General features: G+C 40.0%; 1 protein-coding gene and 1 pseudogene across 4 annotated transcripts in view; one reads left to right on the top strand and one right to left on the bottom strand.

The window, feature by feature from the left end:
- Positions 1-20,881, bottom strand: part of DNAH8 (dynein axonemal heavy chain 8) — a 332,681-nt gene that overhangs the window by 183,126 nt on the left and 128,674 nt on the right. For all 3 annotated transcript variants that reach the window (XM_010389720.2, XM_030929346.1, XM_010389721.2), the window contains 9 exons: positions 18,542-18,679; positions 18,146-18,386; positions 14,969-15,168; positions 11,632-11,785; positions 10,039-10,202; positions 8,713-8,815; positions 7,295-7,399; positions 6,748-6,909; positions 1,251-1,475 (listed from right to left, as the gene is read on the bottom strand). In XM_010389720.2, the coding sequence (XP_010388022.2) occupies positions 1,251-1,475; positions 6,748-6,909; positions 7,295-7,399; positions 8,713-8,815; positions 10,039-10,202; positions 11,632-11,785; positions 14,969-15,168; positions 18,146-18,386; positions 18,542-18,679 (1,492 nt within the window). The remainder of the gene's footprint in view (positions 1-1,250; positions 1,476-6,747; positions 6,910-7,294; positions 7,400-8,712; positions 8,816-10,038; positions 10,203-11,631; positions 11,786-14,968; positions 15,169-18,145; positions 18,387-18,541; positions 18,680-20,881) is intronic.
- Positions 4,787-6,120, top strand: LOC104682901 (annotated as a pseudogene). The gene has a single exon (XR_004056931.1). The product of XR_004056931.1 is annotated as an ATPase family AAA domain-containing protein 3C pseudogene (transcript).

Here is a 20,881-nt window from a genome sequence, read left to right as displayed (position 1 = left end):
TCTGGATGTAAAGTAAAGTTTGCTCAGCACTTAATTTTAAAAGAAATTTCTTTTACAGGACTTCAGTTTTAGGAGCCAGTGAGAGATGTATAGACAACATCCTCAAATGTATGCTGACAGCAGATACAATAATGAACTCCATACTAGTGCTTCTTGAGGTGGAAGTCAATTAAAGTCAAAGTATAATGGTAATTGCAATTAGTAAAAACTAGTCCGTGGAAGGCCAAAACAATATAAGTGCGCAGCTTTCTGATATTAGCTTAATCCAGAGATAAATCCTAGAGCAGTTTTTCCTCAAACTTCAATATGCATGTGAATCTCCTAAGAATCTTGATAAAATGCAGATTCTGATTCAGTAGGTCTTGGATGGGAGGAGGGAGGCTGGAGATTCTGCTCTTTTCACCAACTTCCAGGTGATACCAAAGCACTGGTCGGCATGTAATACTTTGAGAAGCAAGGATCTCAGTTGCAGGGGGATGGATGGACTGACTGGATGTCCTTCAAGAAATCTTCAATAAATATAATTTATCTGATCAGAACTTTTGATAAAAGTTCAAAACAGGTAGTCTGTGATCACATTCTCTAAAACAGGACCCAACCTGTATGAATTATATGTCTCTGATGAAGGAAAGAGATACCTTTAAAATGTATCAAACCAAGTAGACTAAAGCAATAGGAGTTAAATAGTAGGTAAGGATTATCAAACAGTGGCATTTCAAAATTACCTGGGGGCTCCTACCCTATAATAGAAAATCCTTCCTTTAGGAGAAGTTGGCCTTGGTCAAGGCCGCCGGTTAGAGTCCCATTTCTAAAGGAATTCAAACACTTACCCTTCTTAGTCCCACCCTACAGAACTTTGCCCAGATCAAGCCCATGGTCACCATCAACTGGACGAACAGCCGTGAGACTGCTCTGAAGCCTGATTCCGTTCCATCTGTGCTCCTTTTCCAATCGACCCAGCATAGCTTATGATCTAAGTTATATCGTGTTCCTGGTTATTTGGTTTAATGGAAAATTCGTTGGTTCATATCACATCAGTTGGTTCCAGGCTTTCAGAGTGCCAAATGAATATACAATACGGTTGTGTAAACCATCCAAAACAGATATACAATATTGTGGACATGATACTGATGGACACAGTTATGAAAAAGGACCAAGTAAATGGAAAGTTCATGTAAGTTAGGCAACATATACAATTCTTAACTGTTCGTTATTAGTACACCAAATTAAGAAAAAAAAAGATACCTTACCAAGTCATCAAAAATATCTCTCTGATGCACATGGATGGTAATTAGAGTTTCGAACTTCACCCTATCAAACTTGCTTAGATCATGTGTTGTCTGACTAATGAGAGTATTTAGAATATCCAAAAATTTCTGATTGGTCACTTGCATGATTTTCCTGTCATCTTTTGCATTATGTAAAGCCTCTTCTGAATCATGTGTCCACAACATCTGAATTCCCAGAAGTCCAACCTACAGATCCAGCAGAAAAATATTGAAATTTACCAAATATTTAAAGCACATCTGCAATACAATTTGGTGGTCGCTTATTCACATTTTAAACTAAAAATCACATTGACTTGCATTTCTTCACTCCCAAAGGAGGGAAAGAGTTAAAGTTTTAACTGTTAATATTTAATTATTTCATAGTAGATGGATTAATGATCATTAAAATACTGGCTACCATCTGTTGAACTATATGTGTGTTATAGAAGATGGTTAGGAAATTTTTCTACAGAGGGCCTGAGACTATTGGATATTTCCATGCAATGATTTTTCTTTCTCAAGAAAAGCAAATGAACTCTTTATTATTGCTTGTTCTTGAGCAGGGCTTCCCGAAGGTCTCTTTGCTCCTCTAAAAACAATACGCTGCCTATCTCCTTTCTTGATTGCTCCCTCTCTCTGATATCCATGTTTTTATCTAAGTCAACTTTTCTGTCTCTATACTTATCTATAGAAGAGAGAGGGAGACAGAAAATGAGGAGAAGCTTGTATTCTTTGTATCCTGACGAAGGCATAAAGAAATTGTGAGAGGGTGTCACCTTAACCTACAATTTCTGCCCCAGAAAAGGTGATAAAAGTGGTCTGAGAATGCCCACCCTCACCCCTCACTGAAATGGCTGTCCCTTTGGGAGCTCTCATTCATCCAGAGTCGAATGACAGATCCAACATCATTTGGACCAAAAAAGAGGACTGAAAGCAGGGCGAGCAGTATATGGATACTGCTTGGCATGGGCTCAACAGTGAGAAAAGAAAGAATAAAACCCTCTTTCTGTCCCTGCCTTATCAGGGACTTTGATACTTTTCCTGCTAGAGCAGTGGCCAATCTTGGGGGCTGCAGCTAAAGATAAATGAAAGCACCTGGCTGAAGTGAGCAATCGGATCTGGAGAAAATAACCAGTGTCAGGAAGCCCCCCAAAAGCAAGCAGATTCTGGCCCTGTCAGCAGCAGATGATGGTCCAAGGGAGGAAATACAAAGAGAAAAACTACAAAAGCATAGCAGTGTAAGGCTGCCTGACTTAAAGACGAATAGACCAGCAGACCCCAAAACCCACTGCATAATGGTGTCTATCCAATGGCAAGTCTTTATAATCATTATCTTGAGTCACCAAGAAGAGCTTAAAATTATGTTTTTATACTCAGTCTAAAAAGGCATGCGACTTAGTGGTGAAAACCAGAGGACATTTCATTAAAAAACAAAACAAAACAGCAAAGTAACAATGCTCATTCTCATCAATATTATTCGATGCCTATAATAAGCACATTAAACAATATGAGAAGGTACCACATGTTCTCATGCACAAATGGAAGCTAAAACAAAGCTGACCTCAGAGAAGTGAGAGCAGATTGGAGGACACTAGAGGCTGGGAAGGGTAAGGAGAAGAGGAGGATAGGGATGGATTTGCTAAAGGACATAAAATTATAGCTAGGTAGGAGGACTAAGTGTTAGTGATCTATACCAGTGGTCCCCAGCCTTTTTGGCACCAGGGACCGGTTTCAAGGAAGACAATTTTTCCATGGACGGGGGTCGCAGGATGGTTTAGATTCACATAAGGAGCGCACAACCTCAATCCCTCGAATGCACAATTCAGTTCACAATAGGGTTCGCCCTCCTATGAGAATCTCATGCCACCACTGATCTGACAGGAGGTGGAGCTCAGGCAGTAATGCTCACTTGCCCGCCGCTCACCTCCTGCTGTGTGACCCAGTTCCTAATAGCCCATGAACCGGTACCGATGTGTGGCCAGGCCGGGTCGGGTCCGGCGGGGGCGGGTTAGGGACCCTTGTCCTATACAACTGTAGGATAACTACAGTTAAGAATAACATATAGTTTCAAATAGCCAGAAAGAGGATATTGAATGTTCCCAACAGAAAGAAATCATAAGTGTTTGAGATGATGGATATGCTAATTACTCTCATCTGATCACAAGACATATTATATGTATCAAAACATCACTATGTGCCCCGTAAATACGTACAATTGTTATATGTCAATTTTTTAAAAAAAGAGCAATAAATACATAAATAAGGTATTGAAAGGGAATACACTAAAATATTAATAGCCGTAATTTCCAGGTGGTAGAAATATGGGAAATTCTTATTTCCACTTTTATTTTATTTTTATTTTATTTAAGTTTCGTGATACATGTGCGGAACGTGCAGATTTGTTACACAGGTAAACATGTGCCGTGGTGGTTTGCTGCACCTATCAACCCATCACCTATGTATTCCACTTTCATATTTTTTGCATTTTTCCAAATTTTTGCAGCAAGGATCCATTGCATTCAAATCTTTAAAACATGTTTTAAAAGAATATATATATACACACACACACACACACACACACACATACACTAGAGAAAATCCTGAAACTAATCATCTTTCCTACTACATCCTGTCCAACTTCACCACTGTTCTGAACTTGCTCTCAACTCTCTACGTAATGCTAAATCCTCAGTCTAATTTAGGCTGAGCCCCTCCTTCAGGATATACACAGTCTGGAGAAGGAGAATATGTAGATTTAGTTTCAGGAACTCTTTGCTCAATTTACCAAAGTCTTTTATAAAGCTTGATCACAAAGGTAATAATGCTAATAAGAATACTAAAGTTTCCCAAGGTATTATACAATAAAAATCACAGTATTATTCTCTCCAATAAAGGTTGGTTCTATATCTGTCCTTCTGTGGTTTGGATAAATAATACATCATTTCAGTTGTCTTCATTTTGTGTGCACTAATTCAGGACTTGGAGCTCAGGTTGGGAGGAGTAGTTGGAGAATAAATATCATTTGGGCAAAAACTGCCTACGTTTTCCTTGGATATCTCTTGCCTTTTATCCCATGCTCTCTCTGGCCAGATCACAAATTACCACTTTTCATTTCTCTTGAATGAAAGTGTAATGAAACCACTGGCACCTGCTCCAACCCTGGCCTCTTTGAGGTCTTCACTTTCTAAAACACCAGTTGCATGAAAAAGCCTCTCAACAAATTATGTCCATTTTTAATCGCTTGAAGGGAAAATTAAAGACAAGATGATTTCACGTCAAGAAAAGGTATGTTCATTCCCTTTACATACATCCATATCTATATCCGTATCATATCTCTGAATTGGTGTATATATACATATATACACACACACATACACATGCACATACACACACAGATGGTCCCCAACTTTCAATGGTACAACTTAACAATTTTTTTACTTTATGGCAGTGCAAAAGCAATATGCATTTAGTAGAAACTGTACTTTGAGCCCCCATACAACCATTCTGTTTTTCACTTTCAGTGCAGTAGTCAATAAATTATTTGAGATAGTCAACACTTTATTATAAAATAGGCTTGGATGATCCTATTATCCTGCCACTTCCCTTTTACTAAGATGGCCATGTCGAAGGACGCCGTGAATCTGGTGCAGATGCAGGAGCCGACTTTGAAGCCGGAGCAACAGTCCAAGCTCAAACTTGTGAATGAGGAGAACTTACGGAAGCAGGAGGAGTCCGTGCAGAAGCACCATCAGACCTTCTTTGCGTCCATCAGGACAGCTGTCACCATGATTGGGGAAAGATTCCGTGCCTTTGTGACAGACCGGGACACAGTGACAGCCACGGTGGTTGGGCTGACGCTGCTGGCTGGCGGGGTCTACTCTGCCAAGAATGGAACAGCCACCCCGGCGCGCTTCATCGAGGCTGGGCTGTTCAAGCCATCCCTCGTGACCCAGAAGTCCCGTATCACGGTGCTGGAGGCGCTGCAGCACTCTTTCCAGGTCCGCCGGCAGGTCCTCCGTCGGCCCCGGGACGTGCTGGAGGGTGTTGTGCTGAGTCCCAGCCTGGAAGCGCAGGTGCGCAACATGGCCATAGCAACAAGGAACATGGAGAAGAACCACAGCCTGTACAGGAACGTCCTGCTGTATGGGCAACCAGGCACCGGGAAGACACTGTTTGCCAAGAATCTCACCCTGTACTCGGGCATGGACTACGCCATCATGACAGGCGAGGACCTGGCCCTCATGGGGCGGGAAGGCGTGACCGCCATGAACAAGCTGTTTGACTGGGCCAGTACCAGCCGGCGCGGCTTCCTGCTCTTCATGGACGACGCGGACGCCTTCCTTCGGAAGCCAGCCACTGAGGAGATAAACCAGGACCTCAGAGTCACCCAGGATGCCTTCCTGTACCACACGAGGCAGTGCAGCAACAAATTAATGCTGGTCCTGGCCAGCCGCCACCCCGAGGAGTTACACCAGGACATCCATGACAGCGTCGACATGAGGTGTCACTTCGACCTGCCCCGGCAGGAGGAGCGGGAGCGCCTGGTGAGAATGTATCTTGACAAGTATGTTCTTAAGCCGGCCACAGAAGGCAAGCAGCGCCTGAAGCTGGCCCCCGTCTGACTATGGGAGGAAGTGCGTGGAGATCGCTCGGCTGACGGACGGCATGTCGGGCAAGAAGATCGCAAACCTGGCTTTGTCCTGTCAGGACAAGGCGTATGCCTCCGAGGATGGGGTCCTCACCGAGGCTATGTTGGATGCCTGTGTGCGAGACTTTATCTGGCAGCAGCAGCAGATAATGTGCTGGCTGAAGAGCAGTGGCCGGGCCTGAGGACGAGTACCCCTCAACCTGAGTCCTGGGCGAGACCACACCTCACGGAGCCTGGCTGCGGACCCCTCCCACCCCTGCCCTTCCGGTCCCTGCACATTTAGGAAATGCTCCCCCTAATAAACTCCTACAGGTGCTGCAAAAAAATAAAATAAAATAAAATAGGCTTGGTGTTAGATGATTTTGCCTAACTGTAGGCTAATGTAAGTGTTCTGAGCATCTTTAAGATACACTAGACTAAACTTATGATTTGGTAGGTTAGATGTATTCAATGCATTTCTGGTGAATGATATTTTCAACTATGATGAGTTTGTTGGGCAATAACTCCATCATAAGTCGAGGAGTTTCTGTATACAAATACACACACACACACACACACACACACATGTATCTATTAGACTCAGTGCATGTATCCTTAATTATGGGAAAATAGTGGCATACCCTCTTCTGGGAGATGGGATGGGTTGGTCTAGAATGGTCTAGGTTGACAAGCAGGTAGTTGGGAGTTGAGGCTAAAATGAGCATGAGTAGGCCACTCTAACCTAGTTCAAAGCTACAGTTGCCTCACACCATCAGGCCAACCACCTCCTAAGCATCCTTCCCCTTTATTTCCATTTCTTTTCACCATTACTTAAGCATCGTGTATTCTCACCTGTGCTGGAAAGTGGCTGAGGAATGGTAAGAGTTGAAATCCTGAATCACTGATTTGATAGAAAGCGGATCTAATTATATTATGTAATGATGACATCTGCATTTTTAACAAATCCAGAAGCCAAATCTCCACAGGACCTTTGGCCATAACAGAATTATCCAACTAAAACAAAATTACAAGGATATTATAAATTGATAATAATTTGGCATTTTTACAGATGTTCCACGCACACTTAATAAATCATAGTACCCTATGCCAAGCAAACAGTTTCATATTTTATACAAGACATTTTAAATATGGGTAAAATCATCTAATACTATAGCTGGAAGAAACTACAGGGATCATCTAGTCCAAAACTTTCACTTCATAAATTACAAAATGAGTCTCAGAGAAGTTAAAGGATTTATCTAAACTAGTTTTTAACAAAGCCCAGGGCTGTAGAACGAGAACTCCCTCTCCTGTTTTTTTTCCATAAGAGAATTGCACTCTCCTCAACGTAAGTTTTTAAAGAAATTCTAATAACAAAATTTAAAGCAAGGTAAATTACAACAATTTTTTCTCCTTCTCTTGATATGACAGCCATGATGCGATCATAGTCTTTTGCATGAAATGTCACCTCATTGATGTTGTCAGATACTGCAGGGAGATGCGGCTGTAAGACAGGAAAACATCACACATGAGGCTGAACACAAAAGTCGCTAAGATGTTTTTAAAAGCCTTAATATTTTGTATCTTTTTAAAAGGTTACTTACTTTTGTCTCAAAAAATATAGAGAGACTCTGCTTTGACCCTTGACTGGCTTGGAGGCCTACTTTTTAAAATCAAGCCCTACAGAATGTTTTCTCCAGGTCCTGCAAACGGCCCCCTCTCATGCTATGCAGATTAGACTAAGGACTGTCACCTTCCACCAGATGGAGACTGGACCATACCGCCGCCCCCCTCCTCCCCACCCAGATACAGCTCAGTCCTGCCCTCTCTCCTAGCTCTACCTCCACCTTTCATAGAGCCTTTCCATTCTCTTTTCTCATTGTTACAAGTCCCTGGAAACCAACAAGGAACATTAGCCATTTCCCAGATCCCCAAACCAGAACTGGACCTGGGATAGGCCCTTCTGTGACCCACTCTCAGTTTGCTATGGTTTTTCTTTTCCTCTTCCAAAGAATTGCTCTGGGAAATGGCTAAAAGCATTGGAGAAGTATTCAGAAAAGAAAAAAAAGGACGAATCCAAAATATAACCCCTATTTGGTCTAAGAATATTTAGAATAAAATACTCATAAGGATAAATTAGATTTAATAAACACATACTGTGTGCTAGAGGTTTTGCTATGCATGATCTCATATAATCCTCATGACGGTCCTGTGAGGTGAGAACCATTAATATCCTGATTTTACAGATGTGGAATGGAGGCATGGGGAAATTAGGAAGCCTGCCAAGGTCACACAGCTAGGAATGGCATAGTCGCTCAACACTGCTGGACTGCATCAGGATGACAGGCTCCAAATACACAGAAAATATGACATTTTACGATCAATGTAATTTGTAATACTGTTCTTTAATGCCTACATTTTTTTTTTTTTTTTTTTTTTTTTTTTTTTTTTTGAGACGGAGTTTCACTCTGTCCCCCAGGCTGGAGTGCAGTGGCCAGATCTCAGCTCACTGCAAGCTCCACCTCCCAGGTTTACGCCATTCACCTGCCTCAGCCTCCCGAGTAGTTGGGACTACAGGTGCCTGCCACCACGCCCGGCTAGTTTTTTGCATTTTTTAGTAGAGACAGGGTTTCACAAGGTTAGCCAGGATGGTCTCGATCTCCCGACCTCGTGATCTGCCCGTCTCGGCCTCCCAAAGTGTAATGCCTGCATTTTTAAGATTTTTCATTTAAGATTTCATTTAAGATTCTTCACTTTTATTCTTGATTGTGTATGTTGTGGAAAAAGCAATTGAGATCACGGACTCTTAGATTATACCTGTATGGTGTGGGAATCACTGGCTTGTCCAAGAATTTCCAGGAGAACTGGATCAGATACAAAGAAGAATCTTGGAAATAGTAATCGTTTCTTCTCCAAATACCTTCCAATAAAGTCGATAGTATGTTACCAAGTGGTTTTTTTCCCCTAAATTGTTATTTTTTTAGTCAAGACATAATCACTAACATCTTTGCTAAAATAATAGCAAACACCTAGAGTCATTTATCGCTTACCCCTGCAATGTTTGGTGAAAAACAAAGTCCATGCTCCATCATGGATGACACTTGGGAAAACAAGAGATTCAGATCAAGGCTGCCCCATCATCTGCTGTCCTCTCCTTTCTCATCAGATGCCCTCCTCTGACCTTTCTAAGACTGTTGGAAACCTCGTGGCTTAAACCCAGGGGAAGAACAAACCTTATCTCCAAACCAACACATTCTGAGAGTGAAAGGGAGGACAACTAACCACTATGCCAGGACAGAGGCATAAACTTGGACAAACCAGGATGTATCATCAATCTCTATGTATCTCTATACATCTCTATGTATCTCTATGTATCTCTATACATCAATCTCTATGTATTTCAAATAGAGATTGAAAATGAACTGGCTTAAAAAAATTATCCTGACATCTATCCTCTTGTGACAGTAAAAATAAAATAAAATAAAAATGATCTGTGAATTTGTCTGGTGAATTGTTCTCTTAGTGCACATTTCTATTCTACGCCTGCAGTGGCTTGAATGTTAGCCCTCAAAAAGACATGTCCACGACCTAGTCCCTGAAATCCATGAGGGTGACCTTATTTGGAAAAAGGGCTTTTGCAGAGGGAATGAAGTTAAGGATCTTGAAGAGCCCTGAATCCGATGACAAATGTCATCATAAGAGACACATAGGAAGAGGAGGAGAAGGCCAAGTGAAGACAGAGGCAGAGATTGGAGTTACGAAGGCACAAGCCAAAAAACTCCTAGAGCCACCAGAAGCCAAAAGAGGCAAGGGAGGATCCTCTCTTAGAGTCTTCAGAGGGAGACAACACCTTGCTTTCAGACTTCTTGTTTCTACAACTATGAGAGAATGAATTTCTGTTGCTTTCAGCCAGCCATCTGTGGAAATTTGTTACAGCAGCCCAAGGAAACAAATACAATGCCTTAACCACCCCCAAGTCAAAGGTGCCTTCCTCACAGAAAAGTTCAATCTACGTGAAATTTTAAGTTCCTATCCCCACTTTAACCATCACTACCAAACCAGAAATGTAGTCAATACCAGTAAGTTTGGGATAAAACACTGTCACACACAAAATGATACGTGATTTAAAAATTAAACTCTTACCCTGTGAGTGACTTCTGACATACTTCCAACTGCTCATGTAAATGAGGTAAAAGTTGTCCCATGGTTTCATCTCCAACACAGCAATTAATCACGTTGGGATTCTCATGAGCTCGCTGCATTATTTTTATCCACGACTTGTCAATATTCTGAAAACGTTTTGCTTCCTGAAAATGAATCCATAGCCAGTAAAGATTAGCATTTGGATAATTGAGAAACAGCAAAATCTTCACCTTGGAATTTTCTACAGTTCTTCAAACCAGCATCTATTAGTCTCAGGCTGCATAATTTAAACAGACAATTTTTTTTATTTGAATTAATTCTGAGCGACATAAACCCGAAGTTATAAAACTGCATATTAAAATGCTACTTTATCACAATGAGGCTTATTGCTTATTTGTTTCATTGCATTTAATATGTTTTTCAAAGTACCACATGATTAATTTGCAGAGCTATCAACTTAAAGTTCCAATCTAGTGTTTCAGCACCCCAGGTGTTTTGGCTTGATGAGCAAACTGAAGAAGCATGAAAATAATTTGATCTCAGGATCCTTCGAATAATTACAGCTCAATAGTACCCCAGGGCAGGGGAAAAAAAGAAAAAAGACAGTAAAGCCACAAAACAAAGTTTCATTTACATTTTCGAAAGTGAAAATTTTCTATTTACTATGAATGATATTAAGCTTTGCACTCAGTTGCAAAAATGCCTCTAGAAATTGGCATAATCTTTCCTCTTTTAAAAATACAGTCTTCCGATTAAAAACCAAAAATGATATATTTCAGTTTAATGTTTTAAAAATGTGCCATTAGTACAAAGGAAATCAGTCATTTAAAAAAAAAAAAAAAAACTCTCTTATCCTTGCTTTTTAACCTATATAGATCCTGTTTGTAAATATGGAAATTTAGGAAGCGCAGGCTTAGTTTTCTAAGAGCAAAGTTACCTTCATCGACTAAACCTATCAGTTATTATAGTTATTGGCATTTATTTAAAAGGTCCCAATAGAGCTGTTTTAAAGGTTTTGTTACAGCCTCCCAAGGCTGTTTTCTTGCTCCACAGTATGTTTCTGATCTGTTAGTAGTAGACTTACTAAGAATTAAAAAAAGTTAATCTGTGCTTACAGAACATAGATTAATTTTAATACTACTCTCAGAGGAATATTATGAGGTTAACTCTTAGAAAAGATGAACTACTATAATAGTACCGCATTTGAATGTACCTCACATCCTGAAACAACCTCGAGATTATTCACTATGTGGGTTTCTTCTTTCTGCTAATCGGAGGTCAGCACTTTCTAAAAAACTTTTTCTGTAAAGGGCTAGACATCAAAGATTTCAGACTTTTTGGGCCATATAATCTGAGTTATAACTACTCAACTCTGCTGTTGTGGTGCTAAAGCAGCCACAGACAATATATAAAGGGATGGATGTGGCTGTGTTCCAATAAAACTTTATTTACAAAAACAGGCAAGTGGGCCATAGTTTGCCAAACCCTGGCATAGTTAAGCCTTGACCATACGTCTTTGCGAAGACTTTTACAGAGACAGATAGACAACATACACCAAATTATTTTATCAGTAATTACAAAAGTCATATTTACCTGAGGCAGCTGTTTGGCAATATCTCCACCTACAAAGACGGCTTCAAGATAAACCCAAAGGTTCTGTACTACGAGCCACTCTTCAATTATATCTGAGGAAGTGGACAATTTATACACCCAATTTTGGATATTTTTTTTAAATGGAGCATTGTATCTAAAAGGTAAGAACAGAAAAGATCATGTTTCAAAGAAGATTCAGAAAATTGTATGGCCTTACCGAAGTAAATTACAGAAGAAATATTACTTTGGGAATGAATGTTTGTCCTAAAAGGGTAGTTCCTAATAGATATTATACAGCTAATAAAAATTGTTGCTATTTATGAATAAAACTCATATAACTATAGTGATTTTACATATTGTTATGTCAGTCATAGAATAGAAGAATGGGCCTAGTTTTTGTTTGTTTGTTTGTTTGTTTTTAGAGACAGAGTCTCACTCTGTCAATCGGGCTGGAGTGCAGTGGTGTGATCTCGGCTCACTGCAAGCTCCGCCTCCCAGGTTCACGCCATTCTCCTACCTCAGCCTCCCAAGTAGCTGGGACTACAGGCGCCCGCCACCACACCTGGCTAATTTTTTATATTTTTAGTAGAGACAGGGTTTCACCATGTTAACCAGGATGGTCTCGATCTCCTGACCTCATGATCCGCCCGCCTTGGCCTCCCTAAGTGCAGGGATTACAGGCGTGAGCCACTGTGCCTGGTCAGAATGGGCTAGTATTATGGTGCATAGGTCCAGCAAAGGAAATGTGCTGGTCACTTCTGGGAGTAAATGGCAAACAAAGAATAAGGTAGTTTCCAAAACTTCTGTGAACCAAATCCCAGTGGGGACTGCCTATGAGAGCAACACGTAAGACACTGTTACTGGTCCATGGAACTATTGAATCTAGGGAAAGAGACCACTATCCAGGGATTTTCCTTTTATGAATGGTCTTGAAGGTTTCATCCAGCAAGAGACAGACTATCTCTAAAGGGACAGGACAAATCAGATCCCTAAAGATCAGGAGAGGGTTAGGTATCACCAGGTTCACCTGGAGAAAGATGACCACAAAGCCCGGTTCAAGCTTGAGATGTGATGTTCACTTACAGGTGTGCTCTTCCCACCCACAGACAGAGAATTACACCAGGTACTACAACTAGTTTCTGCAGTGCTAGAGACCCAGAGTTGCTACCTCCATACAGCATGGCTCCTTTTTTTTGATCATCAGGACTTGCTGAAGTCTTTATGAGAATACAAAGGGTCCAGAAAGCTGAGCACAACAAAGGAAGACAAGAAATAGAATGGATGCCATGGAGGAAGCAATGGGAGGCTACTCGGTAAAAACCCCAACTACCTACAGTTACAGCAAGAAGCCGACTGCAGCGTGTGCCAAGGGCAAGCAGTTTCAATGTGATGCAGTGGCATTTGCTGGTGAGTGGCACTTGTTGACTAGGATCTTCAAACTTTTCTTGATCTAGTTCAGAGTGATTTGAAGGTATTCACCTGTGGAATGGGGTTTTTTCTGGGTACGGTCCGATGCCTGCATACAACCCATAACTTCCCTGAAAGCCTATGTTGCACATGAAGTTATAAATGGAATTGTACATAAATTGCTCCAAGGAGAAAGGTAATCCAATTGCTCAGGCAGTAAGAGGCATTTTTCCCAATACTCAGTTTATACTGTTTCCCGGGCCACTGGTCGAGAGCTGAAAGGCAGTCAATATGCCAATCTTCCAAATAAAGACATGTAAACCAGCATGGCATGGACAGGCATCTAGGGAGATGAAGCAACTAGATAGGCCAAAATGGTTCTGCACAGAAAAAAAAAGAGTCAGCCTTGATTTTGTATAACTTCTAAAGATGGAAAAGGGAGATCTGAAACAAAATCAAGCATAGCTAGTTTCTGTCCTTTGGCCAGATACCTGCAATTGTACAACTTTGCGTGGTCAAACCCACCATGGTCCATGAAGTCCCATGGAATCAGGGATCCACCAGGGAAGCGTCACAATCCAGGCAGTATCTACAGTCAAGTCTCACCCAAGAAGACATACAGCTTCCTTCTGAAGTCACATCAAAGTAGTCCTAGAGGTCCAGCAAGTATGAGTCACTACTAGGTCAGTCTGGTTTGTTCTGGAACAGGCTTTCCAGACCTACTTGGCACTGCAAAGTTCTCTAGGAGAAGAATCTCCCAGAATTTGATGACTTCTTAGCTATCCTTATACTCTTTCTGGCAGGGCCAGAAGTTTGTAAACATTGAGTTTACTAATACACAAATAGGTATTTTACTAATCAGGTTATGTCCAAGTAAGTATGAATTTAAGAAAGCCTTCAAATCCTGAATTTCTTGGCTGCAGACACTGCCCAGGTGAATCTACAGCCCTTCTTCAAGAGGTTATCATCCAGGAAGTCAGACGGCAAAATCTGCAATGAACCATAGGGAAACAGTAGCCCACGAAGTCTAGAAACTACTGAATATCCTATGGTCACCTTTGCCAGGATTCCCTGAAAGCAGAGGATGCATCCGAGGACCTTGATCTTTATAAATTCAACCAAGAACTCCCTGGACTGACAGCTTTGTCATTACGCAAATACAAGACTGCCCCTGGAGCCAGAGGTCATGCAGGATGCCACTCATTAACCAGTGATTCCAACCTGGAAAAGGGTATTAGCTATTTCTTAGGTGTGTTCAGGTGAAGAATAGTTGAGAACTATTGCATAGTCAGCTAGAGGAATAGAGGTTGCCAGTGCCAAAGACCTGACAGAATATTTAATCTGACTAAGTCCTATAAGAATTTCCTAAAGCTGCACTCAAGATCATAGGTACCTTCCAGCTGGTCCGTAGTTCAATGATGAACAGGTGACCTCATTCAGACCATAATTTCACCATAAAAAATGAAAGTCTCTACATAAGTGCCAAGCCCCTAATGGGTAGATTGCTCTAGTGGTAGATTGCTCTCACGGTGGCCAGCAGGCTTTTACTGGGCCATTGGGTGAATGCTTGAACAGGATTAGCCAAGAGGTCAATGATGTCAAATCAGAGGAACAAAGGAGATAGAAGATAAAATGAAGAAGTAATCTCAGTGGGGAGTCAAGACCTTCAGAGGACACGCTGCCAGTTTGGGGAGGAATAACTAGGATGGGGCCCACCAGGAAAAATAGGGAAGGGGAGATGAGTACCATTAAAGAAGAGATGGAGGCCATGATTATTAGGGGAAACGGGCAGTTCATATAGGGACAGACAAGATAGAGCGATTTATTGCAGAATCCTATCCAATGCAAGAGCTTTAAAACTGAGCTTCTACTTAGAATTTTATAACCCTAAATATCCCATTTAAACCTCTCCCGTAAATTATAAAATTACCTGTTGCTGAGTAAGGACCCTAAGACCATTAAACTATCCTCCATCAAAGTGATAATTTCTCCCGATTCGGTTCCTTTGAGCAGGAGCTCTCCTTTTCCCTTAAATGCTGCAAAACTCAGATTTTGGTTGGTCCAATTCTCAATCACCTGAGTCAGCTTGGCTTCGATATCCTTCTCCTTAATGGCAGATATGCAAATATCCTTTGAAGGAAAAGCAAAGAATATGTCATGATGTTTTCAACTACAAATTAAGTGCATCACAAAATCATAGAATTTTTTTTAGCTTGAAAGGGACCTGGAAGTCACCCAGTTCATATAGTCATTTTACAGCCAAGAAAAGGCTTCAGATCATTGTGTTGCAACTTGACACTAGAGCCTTATGACTCGCCGACTACTAATTATTTTTCTGTACCACATACATGAAACAATGGAACTTAAATCATCATTTTTCAGATTATGTTTTCCATTGGAGCTTCTGGCTAAAATAGGGATAATCACAGCTGCCCTGTCTATCCCAGAGGTTAGCTATGAGAATCAAATGAGAACATACACGAGAGTCTTTTGAACTCTTTCAAGTAACATATAGATATTACTATATTCCTGCCTGTTCTGGTCCTAATATGAATATCTCATTTGCTTAAACATCAATTGTTTTTTTTTCTTATGGGTTTTTCCATATTTTTGGGGGAATACTTAATAAGAAAGACTCATGAAAGAAAATAAAAGTAACATATTTCCCCACAATGCCTCAACTTGTGTTCATAGTTAGAATCACAGAGATGAAAAAGAATTTAAAGGTGTGAGATGTTTCCACAAATGATCATAACACAAATTAGTGTGGAATAAATGTCCTAAGAATGATGTGAACCATAGTGATTTCTGAGGACGGAGGCCTGTGCTGAGGAGGAACGGCTTCATAGAGGAGGAGGTGAGATTCCAGCAGAGGATCTCTGGGAGGAAGAGGAAATTCTGTCCTGAAGGGAAGGCTTCCTTTAGAGGCAGTGAGTCCAGTAACAGCAGGAATCTAATTTGGCTAATGCTAGGGCATGTATGGCTGAGCAACTAGACATATCTGGGTAGAGAGTACTAAGACTCTGTTTTGTGTACCACGAGTAATTAACAGAATCCTGGAATTACTTGAAATTGTATAATAAACCACAGCCTATGAATGGCTACATTATTAAGTATAAAAACATACTTATAAGAAGCAGATGGTCAGCCAAAGTGTTTCTAACTCTTTGTTTCTTTGTGATATTTACAAATAGGACAAAAATGCTTTGAAAGAAAAGCTTTTTGTGTACACACGTCATCAAAAAGAGGTAGGGGAAGGCAGAAAACCCAAACCATATATTTGGGAGATTTCTGGTCACATGGTGCATTTTCTTAACTCTAAAAACATAGAATAATGGATAAAATAATTTTTTAAAGTAAGTAAAAAAGCAAACAACCAGCCTTAAAAACAAGATAAACATCTCATGAACCAAAAGTGGAAAAGCTATGCAGACCAGTTGGTGGAGCTGAAACCACAGGCCTGAGGGCCCTGGTCACTGGGGCCAAGCCTCTGGTTCCCATGGGGTGAAGAAGAATAGAAATGATCTATAGGAGGAGCACCTGGGCTGGGGTCTAGAGCCCTCCAATCATGGAAGGAGGCTGAAAACACTGCCTCTAGCTGCCATCTAGACAACTAGATTAAATGGAATGTGGACCTGGGGGATGGGGTGACACAAAGCCAGCCCTACAACCAGGACCTGAAACAGGTCAGTGCATGCCTGGATTATCACACCACAGCACAGGAGGGAATGGGGGATGGAGACTGCTGTTACAATACCTGGCTCTCGGGCTCTCAACTTGGGGCTGAGGGGACGTGGGCAGTGGAGGAGGCAACCACAAGGCCACTAAACGAGGAAAACTAAGACATGAATGGACAGAGACAATTTTAACACATTATATAAGCCAGATTTTTTGAAATCCTGCCATTCAAAATGAGTCCTCCCAGCCTCCCCAATAAAAATGACAAAATCCATGAAAAAATCTAAGGCTCAGAGGATAGCCAACATAAAAAGCAACCACAGCAAAAATTCAGTACAGGTGAAATTAATCTTAAAGAAGAATCTGAAAACATCTTTATATTTAATTTAGAGTTGTTGAAGTATAGGTAAAGAGAGTATAGATAAAATAATATTGGCCACGAGTTGATAAATGTTAGAGTAAGGAGAGCTTTACTTTTGTAGGTGTTTGAAATTTTCTCTAATGAAAAATGTTTAAATAATTATGTTTAAAATGTTCAAAGAGATAAGCAAAGAGATCTATAAATCTATAGATTTGAAACCTACAGATCGGCCGGGCGCGGTGGCTCAAGCCTGTAATCCCAGCACTTTGGGAGGCCGAGACGGGCGGATCACGAGGTCAGGAGATCGAAACCATCCTGGCTAACACGGTGAAACCCCGTCTCTACTAAAAATACAAAAAACTAGCCGGGCGAGGTGGTGGCGCCTGTAGTCCCAGCTACTCGGGAGGCTGAGGCAGGAGAATGGCGTGAACCCGGGAGGCGGAGCTTGCAGTGAGCTGAGATCTGGCCACTGCACTCCAGCCTGGGTGACAGAGCGAGACTCCGTCTCAAAAAAAAAAAAAAAAAAAAGAAACCTACAGATCTGGAAATATATATAGATTTAAGACTGTAGATATAAGAATCTACAAAAAGGACAGAAAAATTTTAATGCAAAAATGAAAAAAAATGGTGGCCACAAAAAAGAACCAATTAAAAATCTTGGAAAGGAAAAATGTAATAATAGAAAATTCTAAAAACTTAATAGACTGAACAGGAAAAAACATAAAATTAGAAATTTGGAAAATAGTTCAGAGGGATTCACCAAGAACACAATACATACATAAACAAATATTTTTTAAGTGGAAGTGCATTCTGGGGACAAGGAAGATGTATTGAAGGGCTCCACAACAAATGTATTTCAAATAATGTATTTCAAATAATCATATAATCTCATTGAGTAACAAGATTATTTCATAAAAGTCAAGAATGTTCAGGATCATTCCAAATTTTGAGGGTGCATTACAGAGGGCAATTAGTCCAACCTCTCATAAAATATCTGTACAACTCTCAGAAAAGAAAAAAGGGACATTCTTTAATGGATCATTGATAAGAACGTATACACTTATGTACCTCAATATCATCCTTATTTTTAAGGAGTGGTGCTTCCATGATATTTCTAAGGCAAAAAGAATCAGATTCCACATCAAATGGGGTTCCAGTTAATTCGGAGATTCTATCCCAGTGCCTCTGTTTCATGGCCTTATTGGTCATCATTTCCAGTAGAGGACATGACTCACTGAAATCATCAATTCTCTTTCTGAGATCCAAAAAAGCTTGCCAGTCTTTAAGTCCTTTTGGAAGTTTACGACATCTTTCAGAAAGAAAGAGAAAAAAAATGCCACCTTCACATTTCTTTGAAGAAGGTTTTATGTATATACAGTAGTATATTAGGGAATAAATTAGCTTCTGAAATACCTATAGGATCCTAAGAAGATAGGCATTATAAAAAATTCCATTGAAACTCACCTGTTTTGAAATTCCAGCAGTTCTGCATTAATTTTTTCAATATCTACATCTCCCCAAAGTATTTCATAATAACCACTAATACTGCTCATTACAGTGTCATACAATCCATACAGCTTCTGCAGCAAGTTGAGTTCTTTTCTGGGAAACAAAGTAATTAAGTTATCTCATCATGTATAGTATTTAATAAATTCCATTATTGGAAAGGCAGAGTTCATCCAATCAAATATTTCATACATTGTGTGTACAGTGTCTTATAGATACCAAATGCATACAACTATATCTGTTTTCAATGCAAGGACTTTGTTAAAGATCTGTTATTATGGTCAAGCTTACAGCTCCCAAATATTCCAGACATACTATAACTTGACATTAGCAAATGGTTTATTTTGTAAAGAAAAAATCTTGCTATTTTTTAATGAGAAACTTACTACAACAATCATTGCAAACAATGTGACCAAAACTTAATGATAAGGTCATAGCTGCGGCTAAGGTTTCATTTGACTTTTTTCTTTCAAATACAAGCTGGATTTTATGAGAACATTTCCCTCGACTAAGTCCTGGTGTGCCTTTAAGACTGAGCTTAAACATCCTATTCCTACCAGAAGTTTTCCCTCATGTGGCCAGGTGTGGTGGCATGTGACTGTAGTCCCAGCTACTTGGGAGGGTGATGTGAAAGGACTGCTTGAGCCCAGGAGTTCAAGGCTGCAGTGAACTATGATTGCACCACTGCACTCCAGCCTGAGCAACAGAACAAGACCCTATCCAAAACAAACAAACAACAAAATTCCACATGTGCCCAGATGAAGTTACTGTATTTAAAACAAGAATAAAAGGTCCAAGTAAAGGAAAATTCCTAAATGTGTAAAACACCAAATTGACCACTTAACAGAATTTGTGGATTCTCCCAGAAATTCCTCAGCCCTTAGTATACCATAAGGTTCTACTGGATTCAATTTTAGTTTTCAAGTTTATTCATAAGGATTGACATTCACAACTTTTATTCTTCATTAGAGATACTTCAAAAACCAAAAATAAATTTTTTATGAAGTAAAGTCATTCTATTATTTTATTTTATTTTATTTTTGAGAGAGAATTTCGCTCCGTTGCCCAGGCTGGAGTGCAGTGGCACGATCTCGGCTCACCGTGATCTCTGCCTCCTGGGTTCAAGCGATTCTCCTGCCTCAGCCTCCCAAGTAACTGAGATTACAGGCAAGTGCCACCACACCCAGCTAATTTTTGTATTTTTAGTAGAGACAGGGTTTCGTGATGTTAGCGAGGCTAGTCTTGAACTCCTGATCTCAGGTGATCCGCCTGCCTCAGCCTTCCTAAGTGCTGGGATTACAAGCATGAGCCACCGTGCCCAGCCCATTCTATCTTGTAATTACCATGTAGGCATAGAAGATCCTTTTACAAATTGAAAACACATTTTGCAATCTTAGTTGTCTTATTTTTCCAATTCTTGATTCATTTTTCATCATTCTTAGAATTATTTCATTATTATTATTATTCTCAACTATGCTAAAAACGACTTAAAAAAACAAGAAAAAAGAATGATGACATTGCCTAAAGGGTAATTCAATAGTGAAAAAAAAGTGACTATTGTATCATCCTCCAGGCTTCTTATTGTGTTACATAAAGTATTGCAAAATCTTTCAAAAAAGTATATAAGAATGCCAGAGACACCATTTTTGTAGTCTTTTGATTTTTGCTTGTTTAGCTTTTATTTAATACAGTTAAGAATTCAGAATTTTTCATTTTCTACCTAAAAGGGCAAAGAGAAGAAAATTGACAAAGAAATGTGTTTTCCAAGTATTAAACAGAAAACAGCAGCATTCCCTTTGGATGGTGACATTGATTAATATGTGAAATCTCATACTATGTCTTCAGATGATGATAACCTAGATGAATTTTATAAAATCCAGTAATTTATAAGTAAACAATATATTTCTGTAGACTTCAATAGAAGGGCCTTATCATGCAATATTTTGTAACAAGAACCTAGACTATCCCATTTTGTGAAAAAAGACAAGTCGTAGTGTTCCTTTGTTATTTATGATATTTACATAAGTTGTATTTGATACATTTCATAAGTGGACAAACATTGAAGTGAGATGTGTATTCAAGGAAATGGATGATTTAGAAATGTAAAATTTATTGGAATTGATCATTCAAATCTAAAAGTAAAGTCTTCTGTATTTATGAAGCAAAACAGATGACAGTCTTCTTTTAAAAAAAAGGTGACTGAGTTTTCAACCGTTTTGAATCTTGACAATGCAAGTGCAAGAAAAATCAGAAGTAATGATAAGCCAGAGATTCACTGGAGATGATTTAAAATATGAA

Source organism: Rhinopithecus roxellana, chromosome 4, assembly GCF_007565055.1.
Source record: "Rhinopithecus roxellana isolate Shanxi Qingling chromosome 4, ASM756505v1, whole genome shotgun sequence".
Lineage (NCBI taxonomy): Eukaryota > Metazoa > Chordata > Mammalia > Primates > Cercopithecidae > Rhinopithecus > Rhinopithecus roxellana.
This window is presented reverse-complemented; position numbering and strand designations above follow the sequence as displayed.